The sequence below is a fragment of the Xenopus tropicalis genome, chromosome 4 (assembly GCF_000004195.4).
Source record: "Xenopus tropicalis strain Nigerian chromosome 4, UCB_Xtro_10.0, whole genome shotgun sequence".
NCBI classification, from domain to species: domain Eukaryota; kingdom Metazoa; phylum Chordata; class Amphibia; order Anura; family Pipidae; genus Xenopus; species Xenopus tropicalis.
In genome coordinates, this window is record NC_030680.2 from 103,576,593 (window position 1) to 103,602,300 (window position 25,708).

At 39.4% G+C, this 25,708-nt stretch overlaps 1 protein-coding gene across 1 annotated transcript in view; it reads left to right on the forward strand.

Moving 5' to 3' along the window:
- Nucleotides 1-2,829: 2,829 nt before the first annotated feature.
- Nucleotides 2,830-25,708, forward strand: part of arhgap29 (Rho GTPase activating protein 29) — a 67,606-nt gene continuing 44,727 nt past the window's right edge. The window contains 2 exon segments of the mRNA NM_001130291.1: nucleotides 2,830-3,099; nucleotides 11,750-12,087. Of these exon segments, the coding sequence (NP_001123763.2) occupies nucleotides 11,829-12,087 (259 nt within the window). The 5' untranslated portion in view covers nucleotides 2,830-3,099; nucleotides 11,750-11,828.

Genomic DNA, 25,708 nt, shown 5'->3' on the forward strand with positions numbered 1-25,708 from the left:
TACCTTGCCCTTTAAGAGCAGCGCTGGTGGATTAATAAGTGGAACTGTAATACTTCCAAATCCCCCCCAAGTCAGAATGAAAGATCAATAGGAAAGGGCCTGAAAAGGAAGATAAGCGATTAAAAACAGCATTATGATTGAACTAGTAAGGGCTCAGGGAAGGCTCCACTGATCAGACAATCAAGATGACTTTCTTTGCAGGCACACATCTGGACTTCAGATGTCGTAACAAGAGGGGTTTGATAGGGTGGGGAACATGCTGCACAGATTAGGTGGTATCTGAGACTTCCTCTGATGAAATTGGGTATAGCTCTTCCTAAGGGAACTGTGTAATAGAGCTGAAATATTCAAAGAGTGTTTCTATAAAACGTTATGAAACAGTGTTAAAGTTTTACCTTTGCAAAGTCTTAGATCAACATTTTTTGTAATTCTATATTCTGGTACAGTATTATTCATGATAATATTGTCCAGATATGGTACATACTTGGAAAGATTCTAAGTTCCTGTGTGGGGTGGAGCCCTGTTCATTGTGTTTCTTGAATACTCTTTTCTGTTCTGGGTAACTCACTAATTGGGCATAAGCACTTTTAGTATGTTATAGAATTGCCAATTCTAAGCAACATTTCAATTGGCCTTTATTATTTATAGTTTTTAAATGATTTGGCTTCTTCTTTTCACTTTCCCAGCTTTCATATTGGGTTCAGTGACCCCCATAACTATTGCTATGTGAGACTACAATTATATTGTTATTGTTACTTGGTATTATTTATTTTTCTATTCAGGCCCTTTCCTATTCATATTTCAGTATCTCATTCAAACCACTTCCTGGTTGCTAAGATAATTTGAACCATAGCAACCAGATAACTGCTGAAATTCCAAATCGGAGAGTTGCTGAACTGTGTATGTGTATAAGCCACCCAATTGGTCTAAAGGACTCGAATCTGCATCTTAAATCTGCCTGTATATGGCCATCTTAATTATAACAACAAACACTGACCTCTCTAGGTCAGGCTTGTCTAAGAACCCATTTAAAATAATGACGGTAGAAATGCACCATGTGAAACTTGATGCAAAGGTGACTTTGGAACTCATTGCCATGTTTAATTAATTTTTCTGCTCTGCTAACTAGTAGCAACCAGGGCTGTATAGATTTCATAGATTTCAAAAAATTGCAGGCCGCTATAAAAATATTTAAAAGAAAACAGACCATATGTAAACCCTTTTTTATAAAAATATACTTTATAGTAGTATGTGTCATTGGGTAACCCTAAACAGAAAGCTGCCATTTTAAGTACTATGGGCTGCACCCTGGTTCATAAGATTCACTGTGCTTACATGCTAACCAAGGGCACTCATACATGCTAGATTACAGCAGCCAATGAATGGGCAAGTAAATATCATCCCATACTTACCAAGATACTCTTTTCCTGGTCTGGAACATGGCAGTGGGCATGGCTTTGTTGGAACAGGAAAAGGGAAAATCATACTTTTTTTTTGAGATTTTCTTTTCCTGGACTTGAACATGGCAGTGGGCAACAATCCATGCTGGTCTAACCTTAACTTGGTTGATTGGCATACATCGGAATGTAGACAGATTACATTCTTCCTCTGCCCAGTGTTTTGCCAACTATAGGTCTAAGGGCGAGGACACACCGCAGATCCGCTTCCTCAGCCCAGCATTACCCTGTCAGGTTGTGAAAAGCAGAATCCACTTGAGTGCATGGTCCACACAAAAATGCCTGCTTTCACGTTTTACATGCGCACCTACACTACACTCCGCATGGCTGCACTGAAGCTGAATCTGTAGTTTTTAGTACAGGCACATAGGCAGTGTAGGGAAGCGAATCTGCTTCTCTCAGTCTGATGGAAAAATGCAGGGCTGAAAGAAGCAGATCTACGCTTCGTGTGATCTTGCCCTAGGAAGTCCCCTCTCCCAGCTGCTCTCTTACAAGGGCAAGATGGGCGGAGAGAGAGCTGGGTAGGTGCATGCCGGGGCCGTGTCTTGTTTTATATCAATTTCATTTTCCTCTAACGTTTTCTACCTCTCAGAGTTCAACACAGCTTATATACTGGCCCTGTGCATTCCTATTCTCTTCTTTAGTTGCCTGATAAATTCAAACACTGGATGGGGTTGCTTTTCTCCACCTGCATTTTGTAGGCAGGCAGAGAGAAGCGGATCCTTTCATTTGCAGCTCCTTATAGCTGCATTAACAGCAACAGCTTAGGCCTGAGTGCCCTTAATGGAATCCTGATTGGCTAAAAAACCATGCATTATCATCTCCATGTAGCTGCACTCAGGTCAATGCTGTGCCTGTCAGTGCAGCTACAAATAGGAGCGGGCATGTACCCTATGCCCAGTGCGCCCTCATCTGTAGGATTCAAATTTGTTTTGGATGAATGCTTGAGGCCATGTAATATTGAAGTGCTGTGAAATGGTGTATACAAAAATTTTGTTCAGAGAAGAAGCAATATTTTTTGTCAAATATAAAATGAAAATGCTAATTATGGGTCAGAATCATTTCAGTATTAATATTTTTACCACATTTATAAAGTTCTGGCAAAGTCTTCATTTTTTTTGAAGGTGTGAGCAGAGGAAAAGCAGATTTTGGGGGAGCTGCAGTGAGTTACTGGCACTTACTCGTCACTCCCACTAGGCGGCGGGTTAAGAACTTAAGTGTAAACTCGCGAGATGAGCTTGTTTGGTGTGGGACTTTCTGTGAGACTTTCTGTGGGACTGGAGGCGCTAGGAGCCTGCACTTAACAGTTTTGCAGGAGGTGTAAGTAGCGAAGTGGGACTGTGGGCTGTGTTTGCCAAATCGTCACTGTTGGGCTGTGTTAGGAAAAGCGGGACTGTTCGGCAGTATGAAAGCTGTGTGGGGGTAAGAACATGCAGGCACCCTAGCAGCCCGAATCACTCCCGAAGTGTGAAGCTCACAGACAGCAGAGGTGCCGGTAATCGGAGTGAGTGCACCATAACGGGGGCCACCTTGAGACCCCAAACCCGCTGGGCGGACGCCTCTGTCCACCCCTGATGGCAGCCCTGGGCTACATTGCATGGACGCTGACCTCTGCATCGCAAGGACTCCTTAAGGGGAAAAGGTAGATACTGTTTCAAAGGGAATGTTATAATATGCAGTAGCTGTTTGAGGTTAATAGTACGGGGGAGAGGGGCACCGATTGGGAAAGTCAGGTGTGTGCAAATATTTCGCTATGGGGCATGAAATGTATGTATGTATGTATGTATATCTTTATTTATAAAGCGCTACTTATGTATGCAGCGCTGTACAGTAGAATACATTAATACAAACAGGGGGTTATTAAGATAATAGATACATACAAAGTATAACAATAAATACAGATAAATGGTTTCTGAAGTCTTTACAGTTTGAGCTACTTCAGCTGAACATCTTTCTCTGAAAGTTATTTGATTGTGTCAAATTGGGATTCTGGAGGCTTTGGGGCTGCTGTATAGGCAGTATGGGGCTGCTGTATAGGCAGTATGGGGCTGCTGTATAGGCAGTATGGGGCTGCTGTATAGGCAGTATGAGGCTGCTGTATAGGCAGTATGGGGCTGCTGTATAGGCAGTATGGGGCTGCTGTATAGGCAGTATGGGGCTGCTGTATAGGCAGTATGGGGCTGCTGTATAGGCAGTATGGGGCTGCTGTATAGGCAGTATGGGGCTGCTGTATAGGCAGTATGGGGCTGCTGTATAGGCAGTATGGGGCTGCTGTATAGGCAGTATGGGGCTGCTGTATAGGCAGTATGGGGCTGCTGTATAGGCAGTATGGGGCTGCTGTATAGGCAGTATGGGGCTGCTGTATAGGCAGTATGGGGCTGCTGTATAGGCAGTATGGGGCTGCTGTATAGGCAGTATGGGGCTGCTGTATAGGCAGTATGGGGCTGCTGTATAGGCAGTATGGGGCTGCTGTAGGCAGTATGGGGCTGCTGTATAGGCAGTATGGGGCTGCTGTATAGGCAGTATGGGGCTGCTGTATAGGCAGTATGGGGCTGCTGTATAGGCAGTATGGGGCTGCTGTATAGGCAATATGAGACTTGGGCAGACACAATTTATAGCAGATGGGAATATTTGCTATTTGTGTATGCAGCACTGTGCAGTATAATTAAATGATAGCATGATTAAATGTTGATGTGCAGGTTGACCCAGGACCTGCGGGTTGAGCAGGTTTAATTTGAACTTTAGGTGACCATTTTGGGATGGGTGTGATTTAGAAACATTAAGATTCCCTGTCATGGAACAAAAGTGGTGCACACACATGTTGCGTACGGTGCAGGAAGACATTGGGACTGGGTTAGTTGCTGGTCCTACTATGGCAACATTTTGTGGGTTGAGGACAGATATGGGTAAAGGTTTTGCAACTGTGGGTTGAGTTTTTCCTGACCCACATTTCACTACTCTAGGAGTAGAACTAAGGGTTAAATGCTGAAATCTGCTATAGCTAGTGGGAATAGGTCTACAATTTTATATCGAGGGTATACATTTGATTGAAATTTGGGTACTCTTCAAATTATATATGGAAATACATTTTACTGCCAAATCTAGTCAGTTTCTGTAGTTGTGGTATTTTGTAACAGTAGTTGTCCTGTGGTATTTTTCAACCGTTAACTGTTTCTGTTAGTCTTTGTATTAGTTGTCAGTCTTTGGTAATTTTTTGGAACTTTAGTTGGCCCATGTTTCAGTACATTCAAAAATCAGAAGCATTTCGCAAGTTATATGACAGGAGTTTAAAAATACAACAAGGTATTTGTTTCGTGCCGTTTTAGGATCACATGGTACAGGATGTTTGAAGCAGATACAAGTGCAGCTTATTAAAGTATGGAAAGGTGCCATGTTAAGCATCGTCTTTACGTGGTTTTTTTTGTTTGTTTTTTGCAGTGCTGGCGAGGCCATTAAAAACATTTCACTTTCCTCTCATCTAAATGCTCATTGACATTAATATTTATGATGTACATATAGCAGTCTTTTGAGACGGCAGTATTTTAAGTATATACTCATATATACTCAGCCTATATTGTACAGATTGAATTATTTGTGTATGTTTTCACAACACATCAGCCATTCATATCATCAGTGCACCTCCTAATTAATAGCACCTATTATATTTAGCTAAGAGTATATGAAATCTTAGTTATCTTGCATTTTCTTTTTATTTACAAAGAGGGGAAAAGATCATACAGGACAATATTTTTTGTGATTCTATTACAGCTTTGTTTTCCTCTTTGGTAAAAATGACCAAATACTGATGATACTGCAAGATAAGGAAGTTATTTTTTGTGTTATTACAGTTCTTGTTCCAGCATTTTTTGGGGCATAGATGTATTTTCAATTTGTTAGCACACAGGTAGGCACATTTGGCACTACAGCTGTTGCAGTTCTTCACCAGCTGGATGGCAGACAATTGCCTTTACCTGGCTAGTATTCTAAGTGCAATAACACACATGGCATTTGGCGTGAAATGCTAGAAAACCCTTGCCATTTTGGGCGCTAAGAATCACAGAAGGTATTGCACTGTCATCACATGATAGAGAAGAAATTCCTGTTTTTTTTTTTTTCTGACTCTTAAAACCATGTAACCGTTTTTATCCGCTTGCTTGCAATATTGTTTCAGGAGTCAGACCCAGCAGTGTAGAGACACTGACTTTATTAGCAATTATGTTTACAAATAACTACAGGTTTCCAGTGGTTTTAGTGTATGTGAGTATGTAAAACTCAAACATTGGCTGATGAAAACTGAATTTTTTGAGTCTCTCAATGACCTTATTTAAGTCTCTGTATCCTATTTTATAATTTAAAAAAAAAACAAAAAAAAAAAAACTTCTTCCTGGCTTTGTCTGCGTGCTTTGTAATTAATGCAGGACAGTTATCAGCTGAACTCTCGCCTGTCCGTATTTGTGTTTTGCTGTTAGCGAGTGCTGTCGATTGTATTTATGCACTCCAGAGAGCGTGCAGTTTGGCAGATTATCACATTCAGACTTTTCACTGGGGCCCACTGCTTTTAAAGGTTTAGGAATTTGAGCTGTTCTGTGTAAAAGCCACAGCTTGCAGAGAGACTGGTTTGTATACACCAAAGGATATCTGCTGTTAATGAAATGAGTGTGTATATGAATAGCTCATATCAAAGGATCTCAGGGTTTGTATGATTTTTGTTCAATACAAAAATTTAGATCAGACTGGTAAGATAATCAACAGTGCGATTTCTCAGTTTTATCATCTTACCAGTAGAATTGAACTGAAGGTACAATATCCTGCAACTGACATTCCCAGTTTGATATGCTTAGGTTGATATGACTGATATGGGCCTCCTTATCCAAAATGCTTTTTTTGTGGTTCCACTTCTGTAGCTCAACTTATGGTAATCTGAAAACCCTGCCCTGTTGAATCCCCAAAAAAGGTGAAACTGGTTTCTAGTTAAGGTCTGGCCTGACTATGCTTAAAACCTAGAGAGAGTTGTAACATCAGTGTCCTCCCCAGAAAAAAAAATAACTGGGAGGGGAGAAAAACAGGAGTGGTCAAGGAATTAAATAAGTAACTCACCTCTTCCCCCCCCCCCCCCCCCTTCCCTCCACACTGGCCCAAATTGAACAGTTTCTACAGGAGCCAATAGGACACTGCCATTCTGCAAATACAGCGCTTCTGTAAAGATTTTTCCTGTTGTGTGATGTCGGACCAGGAATGGAATTGGGTGGCCAAGACAAAATGCCAAGCACGAACACTGAGCCTATAGGTTGTTCCATGAAAATGGAAGTTTTTAGAGTGTTATTGGGTTTCTTTTGCTGTGCATGCAAATAAGGAGCCATTCTCCTAAACTAAAATTGCTTTTTGCATGGCTCAACATATACTGATCATAAAAACCTTCACTACACTGACTAGCCCTTAATAAGGTCACAACTGGTCTGTACTTGAGCTGTGAACAGAAAGTGCCCTGGCTGTACTTTAAAACTCAGGGTGTGAGATTTAGCCTATAGGGTATTTCTTTTCCAAATATTTTTTTCTGCTGTGACTGCTTTAGAAATCCATTGCAGAATGGTGACCCAAATAGTGGGGCCAACTGATTACTCTCTTACTAATAACCATAGACCTAACTGGGTTTTTAGATATTTGTGAAGCCTAAGAAATTATAGAATCTAGTAAAATCAGAATTGACTTAGGCAGTAGCAAGCAAGCAGCAAGTAATTTTATGATTAAAGGGCCAGTAGCTGCAAAAACTGGCAGTAACTCAAAATAACCCAAATATTCCACATGGTTTGATTTAAGTGCTGCTGTTGAATGGCAAAAAAGTTGCTTTGTTAACTCACCAAATATTAAAACCTTGTAATGGCCATGAAATAAAACTACCTTTTGAGATCTCTCCCTTTGAGGTAATATGTACAGTGGCATTTAAAAATCCTTTTACCTTTATTCAGGGGATGACATGTTTATATATGCCTTGAATATGCAATATATGATGATCAGAAGCCTCATAGGAAAAAAAAACCGCTGAGCTCTGTAAAGAAAGTTCCCAAAATGCCTCACTCCTGCACCGAGACCCAGACCAGTGTACATGCTCAGTTTGTAAGACTGTGAGGAATCTTCCTGCTGATTGGCTCAGATCCACATTCCTAAGGGGGGGGGAGCTGTTAGCATTCTTGAGGAAGGGGGGAGCAGGAGAGGAGAGAGCTGCGTGTCTCTGGCACAGGAAAACAGACACAACAAATCTTTTGACAGAGGACTCAGTGCAGTATTTCTGTAAGTGCTTATGGCTATAATTACATAGACCTTTTTGATAAAGCTTACTTAGTTTTTATCTTTCCTTCTCCTTTAAAGGAATATTGTCATGGGATATCATGTTTTTTTTCACACAGCACATCAGTTAAGCAGAATCCTGCATTAAAATCCATTCAGCTTCAGTCGCACTTTACTGCTGAGCTGCAAGTTGGAGTAATATCACCCCCCCCCTTCCAGCAGCCGATCAGCAGAACAATGGGAAGGTAGCAAAATAGCAGCTCCCAATAGATATCAAAATAGCACTCAATAGTAAGAAATCCAAGAACCCATGCAGACACAGGGAGAACATGCAAACTCTTTGCAGATAGTAATTGAGTTTAGGACCCCAGCACTGCAAGGTGGATGTTTTATTCACTGAGCCACAGTGCTGTCCCCTATAAAACAAAGATGAGAATTGTCCATGATATAGTACTTTGTTACTCTTTATATATGAAACCTGGAGCAGCAGGACAATAAAAGTTTTGATGGCTTTGAGTTTTGGAAAAACATTGCTGTCCTTGTAGACAGCAAGGAAAACAAGCATGCACTTAAGGTAGGGCCATACATGAACCAGTAAAATTGGTCCACCTACCAGACTGATATCTGGCATTTTGGAGAAGCCCTATCCGTATGGTTGCCAGAAATCAAAGTTTACCTAACAAACTGTAATAATTAAAATACATCTAAAGATTCTTTCATTTTCAACAAAAGCTTAATTTTTTCAGGAAGTTTAGGCTAAATCGTTTATTATAGGCTTATGTGTTTTGGGTTTTTTTTTTTTTTTTTTTTGTAATAGTGTCCGTATGAAACTTTTACACTTTGACTGTGTAGCCATATTGTAGCTGCACAGCTTGTACATGTATTACCAGCCATTGGGCAGCACTGCCAGGTGGGAGATGTGCGAACTCGTGATACTTCATGGTAAAAAGTACTGCATTTTATACATTCCTGGAATAACAGCAGCAGAAAATTAAGCAGGGGGTGGGGGTGGATTGTCAGGTTGGGTGTTACATCTTTGTTTATAATATGGGTATAGGGAGAAGTAAAGGCCAAGGCTTTTTACGGAGATTTGACGCTATTGATTGTGAAGATTTAACCATGGGTGACAAATCTCCCCTTGCACACTAGCCCCTACAGTTTACATAAGAGGCAAAACATTGAGGAGAGACGCACTAACACCCTCCTGGAAATGTGCTAAGAGAGCAAATAGTTTAAATATCTGGATATTCTTCGCAAGTTTTTCATTTTTCTTCCCAGTCACAAAACAATCAAGTGGTAAGAGTCCATTTACATAATATAATCCGAGTTTGATATGGATTAATGAATTATTACATTTAAAATGTGTAGTGTTAGTTCAGTCATCAGAGAAACTAATATGAAATAACTAGCCGCTTTATTTCTATTCAAAATGTAATAATTTAACTGGATGTTCACTATTAAACAGATGTCCAAATAACAACCCATGCCATTATAACCTTTTTCCAATTGATCTTGTTTGTTTGTCAGTACATAGGTGCTTAAAGTCCAAGTTAAGTCCAAGTTACTATATAACATTATTTTATACATATGCTGAAAAAGCAAGTTAAAATGCAAAAAAGCACTACATTACCCTACTATACTGAAGTGCAGAACATGTCCCTGGTTAATTCCTATTCAGTTATTCATTTCTGTAAGTAAAGAAAAAATGGTTTAGAATACAAAAAACAGAAAAATGCAAAAATATGCCAAAAAGCTACAAAAAGCATGTTAAATTAAACTCCTCATTTAACCCCTGTGGCACCCTGGATTGAAGGGCCCAAATCCGAAATGACTTGCGTTGCAATAAAGATTTTTTCTTGTCATAGCCTGGTCTACTCTCAATTTTTTCAAGTATTTGCCAATGCAGTTGTGATACCCTATGGCCTTTTTCGAAAAAATGTTTTGCTAACGTAGTTTCCTTTCTCTTTTTCTCTGGGATGATCACTCCTTGCCTCTTATCCTCCTCCTTAGGTGGTTGATAATTTCGGATAGTGGACTTATGCTCATTTAACCGGGTTTTTACAGCTCTGCCCGTTTGCCCCACATAAGCCAACCCACATGGGCATTAAATGCAATACACAACGTCAGAGCTATCACAATTAAACTGACCATGTATGTGTAATTTAGAACCTTTTTGGGGGTGGGTTACACTCCCCCCGGGATGATTTTGTTTTTGTTGGTATTTATACATGCTGTCCCATGTTTGTAGGTCTCACTGTTCTTTTTAACACCTATTCCCTAGGCATTGATTTGACATCCTCACTGACTTTAACTAGCTCATCCTTTTTGTAACCTTTCTCCAAGAACTTATTGATCATTTTAGATGTTTCCTGCTCATATAATTCATCACAAGATGTGGTACGCCTTGCCCTAATCATTTGACTCTTCGGTAAACCCTTAAAAACTTATGATTAGGGCAAGGTGTATCACATCTAGAGATGAATTATATGAGCAGGAAACATCTAAAAATATTTTTTGGAAAAAAAATAATTCATAGTACTAAGCAGTGTGGTAGCACAAAGAAAAATTTGCTGTTGGTGTTTCTATGTACTGATCTTACTGGCATGTCTGGAGTTCATGGTGTGCTCATCTTACTGGCATGCCTGAAGTTAATTGAGTCCTTATTGCCCATTCCAGTGATTTTATTGGTGTGTGGAATTAATGGAGTGTTCTTTGGCCATTTTTCAGTGATTTTACTGGCTTCTCTGGGATTAATGGAGTACCCATTGGCCATTTCTACTGTGAATATACTGGCACATCTAGGTTAATATGCTGATTATCCATTTTCTGTAGTAATTTTTACTTGGGGATTATATTGACATGTCTGGGTTTAATATGATCATTATCCATTTTCTGTAGTAATTATATTGACATGTCTGGGTTATATTTTGGTAAAATGGGGGTGATGTTTAAGGGTGTGGCCAAAAAGAGTTGGTGGGCAAAAAATGTAGTGTGTGATGGGGAAAAGGGGGCCTACCAATTGGATCTTTGGCCAGGGCCTGCCAAGGCCATAAAACAACCCTGCCTTGGACAATGTGCAAGGTATGGAATGGCCATATTTATATGTTTATATTTATGAAAAATATAAACCTAAAAATATAACAATTATATTAAGTTGCATAAGGGCTCTAATACAGCCAGTAAGGACAGGGCAGGGGTGCACCCTATCATTTTTATATTTATATGTTTATATTTTTGCATGACAAATTGAGAACCATATTTATCTTTGAATAGCTTTTCTTTCTGAGCAAAACTAGGTAACTTCAGTTTGTAAAACATGCGTTTTTTTAAATGCAATTGAAAAAATGTTATGTATTATTCGGTAATTAATCAATGTTTTATTTTGTCAAAGTAGGTAGTATGGCAGTTCTTATTAAATTATACTAATATGGTGACAAATAGGCAGTTTATTTTTACAGTGAATTTTCAGTGACTTTTAAAAAGGCTTGTCTATGAATGTCTTATTGCTATTTTGCTCCAAATAGGTGAAAATAAAATGCCCAGCTGTGTTATTTAAGCCTTTTGTTTTGATAAGCCTTTTGTATGCTTTCTAAACGCGGCAGATTTGCTGTAGTTTTTTTCTTAGGAGGAGTAACAGAAAATTAAGATCACACTGCCGTCTATAAACTAAATGGGAGTCACTTGTCTTTACGTACAAGGGGTGGATTTTGGCTGGAAAATGCAGTGCATTTTATATGCTAAATCTGCCCCATGTGAGCACTGACAAGCGTAAGACATTTTGGTTTCAGATTAGTTCTTCTATTAAACACTGCACAGCTTCTTTCTTAGCAACAATAATTAGCATGTTCTAGAACACTGGAAACAAATATTAACCTTGCATAGGAAGATAAGAATTTGCCTATCCTGATGCAGTTATAATTGCATACATCTATATGCTTTTTAGCCCATTCAGTGATGGAGTATTAATGTACAAGGCTTGTAATCCTTCCATATTAATATTTTTACAGGTTTGGATATTTGGCCAATGGGCAGCAAGTGGCACTGAATGCTAGCTGAGCAGCTCTCCAAAGCATTGCAGCAGCTGGGATGTTGCGCCAGAACGGAGGAGGTAACAGGCGTGGTTTGGGATTTTCCCGGTTCTCTACCTCAAACTTCTTTACCATATCAAACTCTGCCAGCTGGGGAATGGGACGGAGTACAAAAAGCAATTCGCTGAGCAGTATCAGCACCAATTCGGATTATGACAACTCAATTGTGGATCCTGAATATATAATGTTGCTTGTGAATGATGTTCGGAAGTTTGCAGACGTACTCCTGTATCTCAAAGAAGCATTTGTGTCAACAGGTGAGTTGGGACTCTGCTACTAGGTAAATTATTGTGTGCATTAATATCATATTTGTAGTAGGTTGTTTTTAGGAGCCCTTCAAACAGCTGGTAAAGGAATTTGAATTTGACCTTTGCCATCTGAGATATTCACTGTCAAAATGATGTGTTGGGGGGCTCTCTTAGACAGTCACTGCCTTACTGCAAGTTTTACCTGCAATGTTATAAATGCAATGCATGTTTCTAGTTCATTTTTTCAGGTTCCATCTATTTGCACAGCTTAGTTTTGTAAGTTAAGTTGTCAGTTGACTTACTCCATTAATTCTGGTATTTCCCATCATCTATATTCATATATTCTAACCCTAAAGGTCACATGAAATTCCAAGATTTCTGCTGGCAGACACCCTTTATGGATAGCTATATAGACCCTTTTTCATGCCTATTTGTTTATTCATGTTTTACAAGAGTTTTGTTTTTTAAATTAAATAAAGCATTGGTATCCTAAGGGCCTAGCCAGCTCTCTTACCACTTGTTTAGGTCTGCGTCTGTGATTTTAGTATTGCCATTATACAGTGCTTAAAAATGTTTAGCCAGATGTAATTTTAAGGCATATTACTTTAGGTGTACATGTAGCAGACTATATATTTTTGTGTAAAGAGACTAATAAAATATATATGCCTTCTATATCAATACTGTACCGCATTTAACTTTTTAAAACAGGATATATCCACAATGTTGATGCTATGGGGCCTATTCATTAAAGTACGATTTAGTCCGAATGGTAAAATTTTTTTATATTTTCTGACTTTTAGAACCGTGTGTATTTTCTACTAAATTTTCTTTAATTTCTGCAACTTTTTCGTACTCTGCGACAATGGTGCATCAAAATCATATTTGTCGCAATGAGTACGAAAGTTTCAGATTCATTCAAGCTTTAGTATTGTGACTTTCGTTGGACCAGGTTGGAGCTGCAGAGTGCCATTGAGTCCTATGGGAGGCTTCCAAAAACATGCAAAGAAGGTTCAAAGTCAGAAAGTTTTGCGTGCCTTTTACGATCGTTCGAATACGAAAATTTCTGAACTTTCGGATTGTACCACAATATTTTCGTGCAACCACATCAGAAATGATTGGATTTGCTACGATTTTTTTTTTTAATGTACTTTAAAAGTCCGAAATTCGGACTTTGATAAATGGCACCTTTGTGTTTTAATGTCAAAGCTTTATAGTTACTTTTCCTACCATGTATTTCTTTTGAGTTAATTATTTTACACATCTTTATAAATATGCCCTTCTGGTAATAGGGCACATTGCGTTTGAGTGCTGTGTTTTTCAGCAGCTTTAACAATCTTCTGCAAGCGCTTGTCAAGCAGCAGATGCATAGAAAACCGTGCTACTGTGTTTCCAAATAATATCTCCTTAGAGCAGGGAAGAGCTTTAAAATGTGCCACATGTTTAAACACAAAGCCAATACCCTTTTAAGTTATGTTGGTGTGAGCTTCTATTGCTTTGTTAGGAAATAATAGTAGCTTGTTACAAAGGTGGGGTTGACTACTGGAATTAATGACTGTTATCTATGATCTGAAAATATAATGTATTGGTGTGAAGCGATTAGTGCTTTAGACTTAACCACTTACCCGGTGCCTTTGTAATGGAAATGGCTAGACAAGGCGAGAATGCCTTTCTTTTCATGCTGGGACATGGTAAATAAGAAGGCTTTTATGTTTAAGTGCTGCTTTTGCGGGAAATGTGTTTTTCTCAGAACTTGATTTTATGTTTTAATATGTATATTAAATAGTACATGAAACAACAGCTAAAATGGAATTCAGAATTTAACGAAGGCTTAGTCAAGTGTAAATCCTTAATTCAACTTAATTTTTATTCCGTTAGTTGACAAATTGGGCAAATTAAGGCAACTTTTGATTAATTTTACTCAAAAAAGCTAGAAATTTAAACATTATGAATATTAAAGCTAACTAAAATGTTTCTTAACATTGTTTCCCCAACCATAGCTGCGGCCTAAATAGTGCCTGCACTATTGTTAGAGGTAACAATAGTTGTTAAAAAAATAAATAAAACTGCCACCATCAGCGGGGGGGGGGGGATGCTCCTGGCACAAGCAGCCATATTGTTTGGCTCCCCCATTCGCTTATTATGTGCATGTGCCTGATGTAGGGATGGTGGAGGCGACCCCTCCAGTGTCACACGCATGCAGTTAGTGATTTGTGGCACAGGCTTATTATGCACATGTATATGTCACAGCATGCCTGCCTGCACCGGAGGTCCCTCCCATTGCTGGTGGCCTGGCACTGCTGGGGCTTAGGTTTTTTGTTAAAAAAAAAAAAAAAAAACTATTGTTTCCCCAACTAGAATGTGGGCTCTATTAGCCTTCTTCTCTGGCGGGGGAACCATAAATTTGCATGGGTGTTTATTTTGCATGGTTTATTACAGTTTGTCAGTCCACCCTTTTAAATCACTTTTATATGAGCCGGAGTCCATATTGACCAGCTGTGTACTGATAAGATGACATGATAGCCACCAAAAAATGTTGCAGATGATAAATAGGGGCATATTTAATAAGAAGCGTAATGTCAAATGGGACAAACTTTGGCAAAAAACACACATTCTCCACAACATCACCATTTTTCTAAAATGTAAATAAGACAAGATTTTTCTTGTACAGGTATCGGACCCCTTATCCGGAAACCCGTTATCCAGAAAGCTCCGAATTACGGAAAGCTCGTCTCCCATAGACTCCATTATAAGCAAATAATTCAGAATTTTAAAACTGATTTCATTTTTTTATGTAGAAATAAAACAGTACCTTGTAATTGATCCCAACTAAGATATAAATAATCCTTATTGGATGCAAAACAATCCTATTGGGTTTAATTAGTGTTTTATTGATTTTTTAGTAGACTTAAGGTATGGAGATCCAAATTATGGAAAGACCCCTTATCTGGAATACCCTTGGTCCCGAGCATTCTGGATAATGGGTCCTATACCTGTACTAACATTTTATGTCTTTTTGCCAGATGTCATTACAGTACTGTGAAACTTCAAAAATAAGCCAATTTATCAGGGGTGTCAGTATTTTTTTATTTTTTAAGCCAAAAGTAATTTGGCTAGGTCCAGGCTGACAAATGATAATTATAAATATACAGCAGACACTTTAGCATCTCATTATCGACATCATATCTAACACTAATCATTACTTATCATTAATCGGCGGTGACACACGGGGAGATTAGTCGCCGTGCTGCTTCCTTATCGCAGGCGACTAATCTCCCCAAAATGCCATCCCACCGGCTAGAATGTAAATCGCCGGTGGGATGGCATCCGCGGCGCCGCGATTTGCCGAAATTGCCTTGAGAGGAAACTTCGGCAAATCGCACCACCGTTTATGCCATCCTACCGGCAATTTACATTCTGGGAGGTTAGTCCCCTGCGACAGGGAAGATTTGTCACGCGGCGACTAATCTCCACGCCCTAAGGGAAAAGGTACACTGGTGTAATTATGCAAAGTGTTTGCCCCAGCAAAATTTACACTCACAATTGTGTTGATGTATAAACACACAAACATTGTCTGACCTAGACAAGAAAAATATGTGCACTTTGTAAATTTTCATCATAGAGAAAAGTTTGGTCAAAAATCGATGTATCCCTCATTTTTTCGGCTAATCTAATCGGTTACAGACCAGTCATTGGAAAATTTGTACTAATTATTTTGTACATTCCAACATCTAAGGGCAACGACAATGTGCTTTACATTCAGTGATCTTGCATAATAGCAGGAAGTGCCTTGTTCCACATTTTCCCATGTTTACACCAGATTACACCAGATCACTACATGTGAGGTTTTTACATGCCGCAATCTCCATTATTCTGAATCACTGGGTATTTTTGGGCATTGTGACATCCACACAAGACTTATTTCCTGCGGGTGACAAAGTGCTCAGACTGTCATTGCTCCTAGGGAGAAAACTTGATAATGGGTGCAGGTTGTGTGTTGGACACACATGGTATTCCATGCTGTCAAGATAAGGATCAGCTGCACATATTCTGGGAAATTTAAATACAGGGTGTCAGTTGTTGTAAATGTTTTATGTAGCCCCCAAGGCGTATGAACTCTTGTCATACTGCGTTCTTTGTTATGTGGAATAATTGCACTAATCCTACCTGTGTTGCTGAACTGATGAGTAGCCTATGTGCACTTTGTACAGCTCTGCGCCTCTAATTCTGCTTACAGCAAACCAGATCCCTCACCTTTTGAGTTAACGTTTAGTATAATATAGAGAGTAATATTCTAAGACAATTTGCATTTGGTCTTCATTTTTAATCATTTGTAGTTTTTTTAATTATTTCATTTTTTGTTTAGAAATTCTGCAGTTTCAGTAGCTATCTGGTTGCTATTGTCAAAATTACCCTAGCAACCAGTGAGTGGTTTCAATGAGACTGGAATTTGAATAGGGGAGGCCTTTAATAGAAAAATAAGTTATCAAAAGTAACAATAAAATTGCAGCCTCACAGTGCAATAGTTGTAAAGAGTCAGAAGACCAATTGTAGACCAACAGAAAAGTTGCTTAGATTTGATTATTCTATAACTTATAAAAGGTGAATCATTTGAGGTTGCACATTTAAATAGAAACACATTTGAAACATTTATATATGAATATAAAATTAGGTTTTGTTTAAATATATTAGCATGTGTTATTTAACGTTAGCTGAAACAACTTTGCACTGTCGTCACCGTAAGTGCCTTACCCAGACAGCCATTAAATCAGATGGACATGACAATGTACTTTTCCCAGTGGCCTGTGAGGAACTGCTACTGCATCCCGTGTAGGGGGAAGTTCCTTCTCTTGCTTTCTTTTTTTGTAGTTGGTGCACCATCGGGAAACTTCCCACGCAGTTTTAACAGAGTTGCTCAATATTTCCTAGTTATGTTGGCTCATAGCGCTCACAGCTAAAACTGCTTGAAATTTCTGGATATATTTTGTCAGCTGCCTTTTCCTTCTCTAACTCGTTTGTGGTTATTATTTTACAGTTTTCTGTTTCTCTGTGAGAACCTAAACAAGGTCCCTTACATTTGTTTTTTCCCTCTATCCCACTATAACTTCAGATAGTCTTTGAAATGGAATTTGCTGTTATCACATTCCTTATTGCGGTAAGGATAATTTAGAGATGATTTTATAGATGAAAGCCCACCAAAGGAATCTGTGGGATTGGAGAGGGAACTGTGTTTCTCAGCTGTATCCCCTCCCCCATGCACATACCCTGCATTCCTTCGTAACAAACCTCTACTTGTTGCTATAGTGCCTCACATCAACACTTAGTAGGTGTGTGACCCCCTGTCCCATCTTTATATTATAAAATTATTCAGCATCTTGTAAATTCATTGTGATGCACGTTCATTTTTTTATTGCAATGTATGTGCATAGATTTTTATTAACCTTGTATCAACTAAAATATATTGCAAAAGCACACAAATGTATACAATAGATAAATTATAATCTATAAATTATAAGGGGATAGATATTATTGTGCACACATGGCATATATGTTTGTACAGGTATGGGACCTATTATACAGAATGCTGGGGGCCTGGGGTTTTCCAGATAAGTCTTTCTGTAATTTGCATTGCCATACCAAAAGTCTACTAAAAATCATGTAAGCATCAATTAAACCCAATAGGATTGGCTTACTTTCAATAAGGATTAAGCTGGCTATACACGCACCAATACTATCGTACGAAACCTCGTTTTGTACGATATTCAGTGCGTGTATGGCATGTCGGCGAGTCGACCGATATCGCAGGAAGCTGCTGATATCGGACGACTCGCCGATCGGCCAGGCTAGAAAATTTTGATCGGGCGCCATAGAAGGCGCCTGACCAAAATCTGCCGTCAGGGCTAATTCGGCAGAAGGAGGTAGAAATCCTATTGTTTCTACCTCCTTATCTGCTGTTTCAGCCCTGACTGTGTGTGGTGGATCTGACATCGTTAGATCGCCACGTGTATGGTCAGCTTTAAATATCTTAGTTGGGATCAAGTGCAAGGTACTGTTTAATTGTTACAGAGAAAAAGGAAATATTTTTTGAAAATCTGAATTTGATTAAATGGAGGCGGAGAGATTTACTTCCTCTGAACTTTCTTGATAACTGGTTTTCAGATAACAGATCCCATGCCTGTGCTGCATTTTAAAAAGTGCTGCACATTCAAGTAGATCTTTATTTGCCGTTTTGCACATTCGAATTGGAAATTTTTGAATAGCAGTTCCCAGATCATAATCATCAGCTGAATTGCTTAAGAATGAGGCCCTAACTTTTGACCCAAAATTGTTTTCTCCAGCAGAGCTATGGGCTGACTGTTGGTAGAGAGTGTCAGATGGCAGCCAGGGGTGCACAGTGGTGTTTCTGGCTGCCATTTTTGGCCATCATTTCCATTACTAGTCTCTGGTGTTCCTGATCAGTGGCAAGCCTATAATTTTTTTTTCTTTCCCCCAAAATAATATAACACTTTTTTTTTTTTCTTTTTTTTTTGCCTTTTAATGGTAAAATACAATGACATTACATATACAGTGGTGTGAAAAACTATTTGCCCCCTTCCTGATTTCTTATTCTTTTGCATGTTTGTCACACTTAAATGTTTCTGCTCATCAAAAACCGTTAACTATTAGTCAAAGATAACATAATTGAACACAAAATGCAGTTTTTAAATGAAGGTTTACGTTAAGGGAGAAAAAAAACTCCAAATCTACATGGCCCTGTGTAAGGCTGATGCCACACCAGGCGTAGGGCTGATTTTTTCGGCAAGCGGAAAAACGCTTGCCGAAAATTCAGCCCTACGCCTGCTACTTGTGCCTGCACCCGAATGAATGGGATACGCTCGGGTGCAGGCACATGTAGCCGATATACGCACGAAAACGCGAGAGAATGCAAAGTCTCGCGTTTTCGTGCGTATATCGGCTACATGTGCCTGCACCCGAGCGTATCCCATTCATTCGGGTGCAGGCACAAGTAGCAGGCGTAGGGCTGAATTTTCGGCAAGCGTTTTTCCGCTTGCCGAAAAAATCAGCCCTACGCCTGGTGTGGCATCAGCCTAAAAAAGTGATTGCCCCCCTTGTTAAAAAATAACTTAACTGTGGTTTATCACACCTGAGTTCAATTTCTGTAGTCACCCCCAGGCCTGATTACTGCCACACCTGTTTCAATCAAGAAATCACTTAAATAGGAGCTACCTGACACAGAGAAGTAGACCAAAAGCACCTCAAAAGCTAGACATCATGCCAAGATCCAAAGAAATTGAGGAACAAATGAGAACAAAAGTAATTGAGATCTATCAGTCTGGTAAAGGTTATAAAGCCATTTCTAAAGCTTTGGGACTCCAGCGAACCACAGTGAGAGCCATTATCCACAAATGGCAAAAACATGGAACAGTGGTGAACCTTCCCAGGAGTGGCCGGCCGACCAAAATTACCCCAAGAGCACAGAGACAATTCATCCGAGAGGCCACAAAAGACCCCAGGACAACATCTAAAGAACTGCAGGCCTCACTTGCCTCAATTAAGGTCAGTGTTCATGACTCCACCATAAGAAAGAGACTGGGCAAAAACAGCCTGCATGGCAGATTTCCAAGGCGCAAACCACTTTTAAGCAAAAAGAACATTATGGCTCGTCTCAATTTTGCTAAAAAAAAACATCTCAATGATTGCCAAGACTTTTGGGAAAATACCTTGTGGACCGACGAGACAAAAGTTGAACTTTTTGGAAGGTGCGTGTCCCGTTACATCTGGCGTAAAAGTAACACAGCATTTCAGAAAAAGAACATCATACCAACAGTAAAATATGGTGGTGGTAGTGTGATGGTCTGGGGTTGTTTTGCTGCTTCAGGACCTGGAAGGCTTGCTGTGATAGATGGAACCATGAATTCTACTGTCTACCAAAAAATTCTGAAGGAGAATGTCCGGCCATCTGTTCGTCAACTCAAGCTGAAGCGATCTTGGGTGCTGCAGCAGGACAATGACCCAAAACACACCAGCAAATCCACCTCTGAATGGCTGAAGAAAAACAAAATGAAGACTTTGGAGTGACCTAGTCAAAGTCCTGACCTGAATCCTATTGAGATGTTGTGGCATGACCTTAAAAAGGCGGTTCATGCTAGAAAACCCTCAAATAAAGCTGAATTACAACAATTCTGTAAAAGACTCGTTGCAAGTTATCGCAAACGCTTGATTGCAGTTATTGCTGCTAAGGGTGGCCCAACCAGTTATTAGGTTCAGGGGGCAATTACTTTTTCACACAGGGCCATGTAGGTTTGGATTTTTTTTCTCCCTAAATAATAATAACCCTCATTTAAAAACTGCATTTTGTGTTTACTTGTGTTATCTTTGACTAATAGTTAAATGTGTTATATGATCAGAAACATTTTGTGTGACAAACATGCATAAGAATAAGAAATCAGGAAGGGGGCAAATGGTTTTTCACACCACTGTATTTATCTCAAAAAGAATGTAAAATCCCCAAAAATGTAAATTTGCTCAGAGTGGTTTAGCGGTTTCACCCCTTCAGTTTAGCACAAGATTCCTCACAAACTTTAAGGATAATGGCACATATATCTTTTTATCTGCTGCCAATCCACTTCTGCACCTTGCATGTATGGAGCAAGTATGCACTTTTGTGCCAAAATTCCCTGATGGTCAGCAACTGACAGAGTCAGCAACTAATCAGCCCATGTACGAGGCCCTTGGATGGAAAATTAGGGCAATGTCAATTGGACACGTTTAAAAATCCCATCAGGGTGCATCGGCACATTTATGCAGTTTTCATCACAATGGTCTGCATTCCATCAATGTAATCTGATCATTCAGCCCAATGGAATAATGATCGGATCCATCAAATATCAACCACCTCAAGGTGCGTATGTCAAGGAAAGATTGGCCAGCTATACAAGGTGTAAAAGGCAACATATCACCTTTTTTTTTTTTTTTCAACATATGTGCCATTGTAGATAATGACCTGGGTGCCATTGGCTTAAAGAGCGCCTATCACCCTGAAATTGCTTCTAATAAAGGCCGCACTCTGGTTAGTGGAAACAATAGTTAAAAGCAAAAAAAAAATAGCCGTATACAGCACTAGGCTGCACACACCAGGAGGGAGTTCCTGATACGGGCAGTGATATTGTGGCACACGGATGTGCATAATGAGTGAGTGCCACAACTCTGATTAGCCCACACCTCTGGTGGGCGAAGCAGTTCTGTATGAGTGTTGTGTACGTTTAATATGCTAATTACAATAGTATATGAATGGTTTAAGTTACAGCGTAAACCATGACAGTGGCCATGCAATGAATCACAGACATAAGTCAATCAGTTATTCACATTCTTACCACAATATATGCTTCTGTCTGCCTGCTGAACAAAGAACACATGTCATTATAGTTCTGTTGTAGTGAAGGAGGTAATTCTGGTAGGAAGCTATGTACCTCCAATTATACTGATCTTTAAAATATGGGTTTAGCTTTTAGAAGTTTTTGTTATCCTGTAAAACTAGAGACACTCTATTTTTAGTGCTATTGTTGATTGCTTCATACTAATTTTGAGAGGCATTTGTCTCTGCATAGAGAAGAATTAAGAATATAAATTGCCAGTACCTAAACCGACGATACTACTTCAAATCACTTTTACAAAGAAAGCATGGTCTTTAAAACTACTTGAATCACTGAAAGTAAAACCTGGGCAAAAGCGGAAAGTCGCTGCGATTCCCCCATTGCACTGAATGTTATTTCTAATTTTCTAATTGTGGGTGGGAATATGACACCTGGATTTGTGGGAAACAGAATCCCTCCGTTGTTGAAATCTCTAGTAATTGCTTGTTAGGAAAAGACGAGTGACTGGAACTTTAAAAATCGCAGCGACTAAATTTCCCTGTGGGACATTAGCCTAAACACGGGCCGATTGTACCTTTGGATCGATTCAGCAGCTTATTGGCCAGTGTAGGGGCAGGAATGAGGGGCATGCCCGACCGATACCTGGCCTGAAATTGGTTAAAGGATTTAGTCGGATCGGGGACCGCATTGGTTGATGCGGTCTCCGAACCGACTGTGCCTATTTCTCTCGTTATAATTCGATGGTTTAGCCCCAGGGCCAATTAGCCTACATTTTCCCGATATCACCCACCCATAGGTGGGGATATCGGGAGAAGATCTGCTCGCTTGGTGACCTCGCCAAGTGAGCGGATCTTAACGTGTATGGCCACCTTAAGGAGGGCTGTGTCTAACACAAATTCTAGTGACTTTGAAATGACTTAAAAAGGCATTTCTAATGAGAGAATTTTTGTAGCCTTGCTCAAACAACTACTATTTACTCAAATCATATCTAACAAAAAGTAACAAACGGCAAAATGTGTTGATATTCTTACCGTACTAATGTAAGTTAACATGTTGACAATATTAAAACTGTACAATTTCACAAAAGTTATTTTATAATGGCTTTAAATATAGTAGGTTGGCTCCTTTTTCTGCTCTGACATTGTGGTGTCTTGATAAGTTGCATAAAGTTAAACCGCATGCAGTCTGTGGGAACCCAAGGGTGCAACTACAAGGAAATTAGGGGTTACAGAGCTGCTTGTATAGAAGACAACAACAGGCACACCTCCAGCCTGCAGTATGTTAATCCACCCTCTATTCCCTTGATGTAAGGAATGGGTCAGTTGAAATTTATGGTTTGCTATTTTCCTCTGAAAATAGAACACGCTGACTAGCTTTAGAATTCAGGATATTTCAATGCATTTGTCGAACCTAGCATTTTTTAAACTGATGGGTCTACACAGCCCTCCATTTGATCTGATTCCTGGTTCAGGGCTCTAATGATCAGATCAGTTTTGCCCATCGCAGCAGATCTGCACATGCCTCTTGAAACTTTCCAGAACATCAGTAATGGTGGTGTTGCTATGCATAGAATTAATAAAAACTGCATCCAAACCCTAATTTGCATGCAGCAGGTTTTTCTTGAGGGTGCTAAAACTAATTGAAACCTACAGCTTAAAGACGTGATATTAATGAAGTGATTAATGATATTCGGCCAAATCCAATCCTGCTCGCACAAAAAAGCCTTGGATTTAGTAGAATCCAGAGCTATATCTGGGATTCAGAGCATCCCCCGTTTTCTCTAGACACTGTTGTGGTGGAATGGTCTGAATTGTGCTAAAAATCGTGTAAGTCCAGTAGATGTAATTTGTGGCATTCATCATGAGAGAGACGTGTGCGTCATTCTTCTGCTGTATCTGGCTTGCGCCTATTGGGAAACCTGGGGCTGCCGTCTGGTTCAGAGCTGCCATTTAGCCAGGCATACACAATTTTGGCATTTGACCACCAATAGGCTTGGCCAAATTAGGATGATGTGATTGTTTGGTCCATGGGCACTCGGATCCAAATAAGGAAGATTGCCACACCTATAACATGCAAAGCTGTGACAGTGGAGGTCTGCCTGTCACTGTGTTGCTGTTATTTTTAGCATTTTCTGAGATATTAGCAGTTTTGTATTGATGATACAAAGGTTTCAGCTCACCAGCTCTTTCAAAGTTGACCCTAACTGTGTTTTACCTGCAAATTGAGTTAACCCTACCCTATTCCTGACACTCTTAATTTTAAAAAGAGCTGCTGATTAAAAAGTCTGGTATTAGCAGCATAAAACTATATGAAGAATATGAATATAAACAGAACTATGTGTGGAAAATGCATTGCTTTCAGTTTCAGGCTGTTCTGAAAAGTTATCCAGGCCAGTACTTTTTGGCACCCCCCACACTGAATTTAGCTTTCCTTGAACCAGTAATTAAATACAGCTCATAACAGTTTAAGGCACTTTTGACAAATTACAGCTGGTAGTGGAGCACCTGAAATTGACTCTGCTGCCTTTCTCTGACCGCAGTGAGAACCATATAAAAGTTCCAGAACTGCCCATTCTTGACCAAAAATAACACTAGAATATTCTCTGGCCAAGAAACGGCTGTAACTGGCTGGCACTTTCATGTATATCCCTTTTACAGCCAATGGTAAATGGCATGGGCATGTTTGGGCACCCCATATAAATGAAGGTATGCTAACATCAGGTAAGAGGAGAAGTGAATATGCTTTGTGCTTAGAAAGCAGACATATGGATTTATGGTTATGGTCTGCAGTGGACAAAGCAGACATACTGCACTTATTAATACAGCATACACGTAAAGTTAATTTCCCTCTGCAAACTGTATGGAGCATTTTTTTGTTTTGATTTGTTTGGGGTTTTTTTTTTTGCAAAAAATTGAGTTGATAATTTATTCCCAAATTAAAATGCATGAGTGAGCATGTCTAGGTTAGATGAGATTGGAATCTGAAGGCTACTAAATACAAACTCTGGAATGCAGCATAAAGCATATTGAAATTGCATAATGAAAAGATGCATTGTGACGGTCTCCTTCTTCATAGTGGGGGAAGGAGATAATCTATGAATTTCATTGTACAGCTAATTCTGAAACCACAAAAAAAGGGTATTATCAAGTGACTCATCTGTTAGTTTAGTCAAATATTTGCTGCATTTACATCTTGACATGAATAAAGGAATAAAGTTAAATGTGTTTAAATTCATTATTAATTGCTGTATTGGGGATTGTCTGAGGAGAGTCTAGGTCATACAGTTGTCCTATCAAACATTTTTCTGAAAACCCACAAACATAATAATGTATGATCTAGCTATCAAAAAATAAAAAGGAGTGTCCCTATAGAAGAACAGTGTTTCTAAACTAAAGCTCATTGCCATGGTATATAGGCAGATTATATGGACAGATTTGACCGATTTGGTCAGGCATTTTGATTAATTTTAGCTGAACTGCATGAGTATTTGGCCATTTATGGCAGGTCAGAGATTTCCATCTAGGTTTATAATATTGTTCTGCCGAAATGTCGGCAGATGCATCAGCAGATTAGGAAGTGAAGTAAAGAGGAGCTAGAGTTTCTTTTTGTTCCATGAAGTTCAGCCGCTCAGGCTGTCAGCTGAATGAACCAACTGATGGAATGTTGCCGTATATTTGTATTACCACAATATGGCATCTGTCCATTCGGCCTGCACAACATTGAGTTAAAGATTGTTGGTTATCTTCCATCGTATGCCACCTTTAATTTAATATCATGTGGGGCACTTTCATTTGACAATGCAGCCTGAAAACGCTCATAATTAGCCGCCTCAGGCTTGCTTTTTAATCGACTGAAACTGCCTGGAAATGTTGGCATTTCTACATACCCACCCCCAGACATGAAAAAAATATAACTTTCCAGTGAACCTTGCATCATACTCCACAACCAAAGTGGGTCATCACTCTCAAGACTAAAGGGGCAGGTAAAACAGGTTGTTTATCCTTGCAATTACTGGACCACTTGTTCCTCTAACAGACAAAAGGCTACACAGAAAGCTGAAAAGATTTTAGATTTGGACCCCCAGGCTTTGGGCAGCTCTTCTTATTCTTTAAATTACGAAGTTATCATCTCCAATCTTCTGCATATTGATTACCATTGTGACAGAATATACACTTGAGGGAACTGCATGGTTTGATTATATGGACAAAATATATTTTCCTGAAAGGCTTGGTTAGTTAAGTTAATTTTTAGTATGTTAT